General features: G+C 40.1%; 1 protein-coding gene across 2 annotated transcripts in view; it reads left to right on the forward strand.

The window, feature by feature from the left end:
* DHRS3 (dehydrogenase/reductase 3) overlaps positions 1-4755 on the forward strand; it is a 40708-nt gene extending 35953 nt beyond the window's left edge. For both annotated transcript variants that reach the window (XM_085309152.1, XM_085309151.1), the window contains one exon: positions 530-4755. In XM_085309152.1, coding sequence (XP_085165278.1) covers positions 530-614 — 85 coding nt within the window. In that variant the 3' untranslated portion in view covers positions 615-4755. The remainder of the gene's footprint in view (positions 1-529) is intronic.
* Positions 4756-6000: the final 1245 nt, after the last annotated feature.

The following is a 6000-nucleotide window of genomic DNA, read 5'->3' on the forward strand; positions in this document are numbered from 1 at the left end:
TGTGTGTCAGACAAGAAAAAATAATCTTTAATAAAGTTTAATTCTGAATGCAAAATTTGGGAGTCTCAAAAGTTCTCAGAAATTCCAAAGACTAGAAAAGGGCAATTCTCCTTCTCGTTAATTATGAAAATTAATCATTTGTTTTCCATTGCAGCAGCTGACAGGACATTAGATCTGTATCCATATGTTATTATAAGGAAGCCGCGTGCCTAGGACAAATAGATGGGAAGCTAACCATAGAACATAGAAGATGATAGTGTCTTCCAAGTTCCAGACTTTACAGACCTTTTTTGATAATTGTTTCTGTTTAGAAAGAGTGAATGATACAACTTTCTTCCTTTGGGTCTTCTCACAGCAGGCTCTGAGAGATACTGACAGGTGTTTTGTCTGCATGCTTTCACGAGCTAGCTGATCATGCCAGTATGTGTGCGTATGTATGTATGTGTACACACATGCATACTTACACGTCCTCTTATTAGAATAAACTAAAAGGTTTGTTCTACTTATTTTCTTTCTGCTTTTCCTGCAGCATTCTCCCTCAGTCAGCACTTGAAGAAATCCACAAGTTTTCTGGAAGCTACACCTGCATGAACACTTTCAAAGGACGAACATAGACTTGATGGTGCAAAGACTATTCCTCCGTGAAACCAACATAAGCACGAGAATCCTGTCAAGACTGTGAATCAACCGTCTTGGCTTTTAGCCTGTTCATGTGACTTGTGCTGCTCTAAGGCAACACATTTCTTGCAGGTCATAACCATAGTAACATGACCTTTGCACAGGACTGAATGACCAGACTATGGACCCTTGGAAAGAAAAACAAAAAGTGTGAAATGTTTATATGATGTTTAATTCTTTAGAGTCCATTGTTAAAGCTACTCACAGTTTTAAGATGTAATTTTTGTTTATAAAATATGTATAGGCTGTTTCAGCTGAGAGCAGCATATCACATCCTGAATTTTATCCATCTCTCCAGAGGAACTGCGATTACAAACTGATTCTGATTTCATTCTTGCTTTTCGAATGGGAAAAATTACTTTGAAGAATGACAAATTATGGACATTTGGTGGAAGCTTCCTTCACTGACTGATCATGCTTTACATATGCTGATGAAGCTGTTCCCAACTCATGTCATAGGGAAGGAACAAACTGCTGTTTTCTTTAATAAAGGCCACCAGGCCTTCTGCGTGGAAGAACGGTGCCGGGTCCCAGAGAGCTGACTGTACCTGTGAAGGCCGGATGGGCATGCTCAGTCAGAAGAGCCTGCAGTTTGAATCGTGGAAGATTCCTTCTCGTACTGAACTCATATATGAAATTTAATTGTCTTTCTGAATATTTTTGTTCATTTATGATGAAATATATATATATATTTATATATATATATTTTAGCATTACTCTCTAGATTGCCACACATGTAGGCATCAGATTGGAGATGAACTAAATCTAGAGCCTGCTTTCACAAACACACATTCACTGACATAATTCACACAGAAGAAAATCCATTGCATCAATCCGCACAGTGAAATAAGTGGGATAATGCTCTAAAAATAGAAGAGACAGCACTCTAGTGCTCATGAAATGTGAAGTTTGCAAGCACAGTTAGCAAAGACCTGATTAAATGCACGTTGAATACAACTGGGAATATACCCGTTGTTTTTTAGGGGTATCAAATCAGGCACTGATCAGCCAAAAGTGATAAATACTACTTGGACTGAAATGCCAGAAGCAGCTAGACATTATTTATTTTTGTAATGATATACTCTCTTTGACAGCCTAGCAGGAGTAACACTGCATTCCTGTGCCAGATGCAGTGTGCAGCACAAGGCAGAGCAATGTAATTGAAACATTATTGGAACACTACTAAAAGAGGAATTAATATAATTGCAATACAGGCAAGTAGCAAGTGTGGTGGGAGAACACCCCAATGAAGTGCCTCAAGGAAAGCCATGTGGTTAAAGTAAAGGAGTGAAGTTAGATTTCCTGACTTGAATTTCGAGCTTTTCCATAGATGTTCTGTGTGACCTTGGACAAGTCGCCTAATCTCAGTGCACCCTGACATGYAAAGCAGATACTTCTAGTGTTTCCCTACCTCAAAAGTTGTAAGTCTAACTACCTTAATGTTTGTCAAATGGCCAGCAAATTCAAATGGAATATGACATAGAAGGTAAAAGCTGTRTTTGTTTATAAACCAAAAGGTTTTATGCAAAAATATAGAAGAGAAAAAAATCCATATTCTAAAACATATCTTTTCCTAGAAGAGATCTGAGTTCTAGGAGAAAAGCTGTGAGCTACATTTGAGATTCTTCTTTGGTTCTGCCCTGTAGAATGGGGACCAACTACTTAGATGCAATGATGTGCATGTTAAAATCTGAAGGGTCTGATCCTTGCTGCAAGTCAGTCTTTTGGGGCAGTTCACGAAACGGATAATGCAAAGGGTGCCATTGATGCAAGCCCCTCTGCCTGCATGGGTATTTTGAGGAGCTCTCCTACCTGGACCAGTGCTTTCCCTCTGAGTGCAGAACATGCAAGCTTCAGTACTGTGCCAGCTTTGAAAAGGTTTCTTACAATGGAGTTTTGTTTTGAATTCCTAGATGTCTTGAGACTCTCTGAAGAGGATGAAAAGAAACTTTGATCTCTGATTTTGACGCCCAGCCTAATAGATGCTTTCAGCTTTATTATTTGAGAAGAAAGCTAGTTCACTGAAAACAAAACTACAGTGAGGGGAGAGCCCTTCCAGGATCTGCCAGGAATACTAAAGGTACCATAAATATCAAGAGCCACTTGGGAGGGGAAGGGATGATTATACCTACCTCCCCTTAAGCACTCTAAGCCTTTCTGTTTTCTCATTAACCACAGTCAGGCATGCCAGGCTTGTAGATGCAAGAGCAAACAGAGTTGGTGAAAGATGGCACCCCACAGTGTCCCTCTTAAATCAAACCTTTATGTTGCTATTCCATTCATTAATGACATCCTAAGGCAATGCAGAGGTAAAAAAACAATGCACACAATGAAACAAACTCCCCGCTAATCCCCATATGCTGCCCTCTCATGAAACTGCTGTTTTCCTGAACTGCATAAAAGATGCTCCCKGTCTGCAGAGGTTGTCTTACCTACTAAGTGCTGTTGATTTCTTTCTAATTAATACAGACTGAGCCAGAACTTAGCTGAGACTCCGTGGTCTGTCTCACCCCCCTCGTACACACACACTTCCCTTTCCCTCAGGGTCTCCGAGCGGACAGCAGGTCAAATAGCAGTCACAGTGGGGGAGAGGTATGCAGCAAACAGAAAATAATGAGGAAAACATTGGCTTGGCTTTTTAGATAGTAAGGAAGAGTTGGGTAAGAGAATTTCTTCTCTTGTGAGTGTTGTGAGATAGAATGCTCTACACCCAAGTGAACTGCTTGCAAGTTTTGCTGGATACATCTGAAGGCTTTTTTTGATAGATGCCCGCTGAGGTCTACTGTCCCCTCTCACATACGATTGATACTGGGTAATCTTGAACTGCTGCAAATGCAGACAAGCTTTGTCTACATTGAAAGCCTAAGGCTTTTTCAAAGGAATTTCCGCCGCCCTTTGACTTATTTTAATTTTGGCTTTCCTTGCTCTCTCCACTGCCTCCTGCTTTCCACTGCACTAAACTGTTTTTCTTTTCCCCCCTTCTGTATTCCTATGTCATTACTGCACTTTTCAGTGCCACCATCTTGAAGCCAGATGTCATACAAGGGATCTGGAATAAATCTAAATCAGGGGTATATATTTATTATCCTGCTGGAGGAATCTAGGAGAAGCTGCAGGAGGAATTCCCGCAGCAGCTTCTTAAGAAATTGGCTAAGCTCTTCAGGTTTTATTTGTTCTAATCTGTGGAGTAGAAGACGACCCCTTATTAGAATTTTTATATGGGAGATTTCTGCTGCCTATCTTTAAACTGGAATGGTAGAAAAATTTTAGCTATTATGGGGCATATGTTGTCCTGATATAAGGAGAGAGAGTCTATATTTAAATAGAAGGATTTTTCAGTTCCAGATATTTCAGAGGCTGGTGTTTCATAGCAATTCACTTTCAGAATTAATAAGGCAGGATGGGAAGAGAAAGGGAAGAGTAGAAGGCTTCCTTTGTAAGTAAATCTGATTTCTCATCTTCGATATTTGATTTTGTGTTTTTGATTTAAAAAATCATGTTCCTTGGGTGCACCCTGGTAAACTTCAAAAAGATACTTTCAGCTGTATCTCTGCTGATGGTGTATTTTTTGCAGGATGAAGAAAAGGCGCGAGCCCTGAAACAGGGAAATAAGCCCTCCCCATCCGTTGTTCTGTTAAGGTTAAAAAGTGGCAGAGTTCATCCCTGTAGTTCTAGAATCACAGAAAGTGCCTGGGCAAGTGATTCCAGTGTTTGCAAAGAGAAACTTGTTGTACTTTAYGTAATGTGCTAATTAGTGTGGGTGGATATGATCAGATCTAGTCTTGCAAGCCTTTCAGACAACTCCCAGAACACTCCCACCTTCAGATATTAACAGATTGCATTACACTTGCCAAATTTCATAAAAGCACACTAACAAACCTAACGCAGACACGGCATAAGCGGGTGCATTTATTTCTAAGAGAACACATCTGCTTGTACCAGACATGAATTTGTCCTAGCTGTTTTCCTCTAGATGAAATTCAACTGTTGAAAAAAGAATACACAGTGACCTTGGATCATCTATTTTGTTTTTATTTCTTCACGTAGCTTTAATAAAGTAAATCAGGGTGACAGCCACTTTTTGACCGCACTCATCATAAGTTTTTGGTGTAAAACAAGGTTATGTCAAATATAATCTTCTTCATTTTTCACCGAACAACAAGCACAGAGAATCTGTTTGTTCTGCACCATCTTTGTAGCTATCTCCTCCCTGGTTCTAAGATTCTCAGATCTAGTGTCACTTCTCAGCCTGCTGGCAGTTTGGAGACTCAAATGAAACCTGTGAGTCACAAGGAGCAGTTACATTCTCTAGTGAACAGACTCATCTTGGAGTGCTGTTCTGAAGGAGATTTGCCTCTTAAAATATGAATAGGAGCAAGTACCTCTCACAAGAGCGCAGCAACTAACTTAAAGAAAACTAAAACTTTACTATGTCCCAGGCTGCTCATTTTCTTGTTATCCAGCATGAACTTCATACAATGGAAGAGATGACCTCTGAGGAGACAATTTTTAACTTCATACCCTCCCAATGAACCCCAGCTTATTAGTTCCTTATGCTAACAGTTAGCCCCTTTCAAGACTTAATGTGATTGTGCTAGCACTGTCTTAAGTGGCAAGGATTCTCAGAGCCCGTTCTGCATTTTCTACTGAAAGGAATCTCGGGGGAAACAGAAATAGATATATTACATAAGCWCTCACCTTTGCTATGGGCATCAGGACATATTAATGCAGAAAAGATCATGGCAAATGTCTGTGCTCATTTTTCTGCATAAACCTAGAAAAGAACAGCTACTCCTTAAATGAGGGAAGAAAGCATTCAAGTTCAGCTGGAGAGTGACCAAAGGTAAGGATGTAAGTAAACAAAACAGAGAATAGATACAAGCTTCAGGGGAGCGTGGTGGCCCCAAAAAGCCAGAGGCAAGACTCTGCCTCATGTTCCTGGATTTATATTACAGTAGAGGCATTGTGATTTCCATCCAAATAGAACGTTTATAAAAGAAATGTTACACTGCTGATTCCCATGGGTCACCATGCCCTAAAAAGCTGCTTATTAACTTTGTAGCCTGCTGGCTCAGAACACCCCAATACACCAGTTACCATTTAATCTGCCTTCTCTCATCTTTTTGAGGAAGGGAAAGCAACCCATATATGTAAAAACAAGGAAGGGTCATTTTGACTCGACACTTACTTTTTCCTAGCCAGCTGCAAAGCTAATCCATCTTGTGTAGGTACTGTGAGGACATGTGCTTCTTTGGGTTGTGTTAGTAATCATACTGACCGAGTGCTACTAGGTAGTTGTGGTTCATTTACCTGAATTTTTCG

Source organism: Rhea americana, unplaced genomic scaffold (assembly GCF_003343005.1).
Source record: "Rhea americana isolate MKP2758 unplaced genomic scaffold, rheAme1 scaffold_293, whole genome shotgun sequence".
In the NCBI taxonomy this organism is placed as follows: domain Eukaryota; kingdom Metazoa; phylum Chordata; class Aves; order Rheiformes; family Rheidae; genus Rhea; species Rhea americana.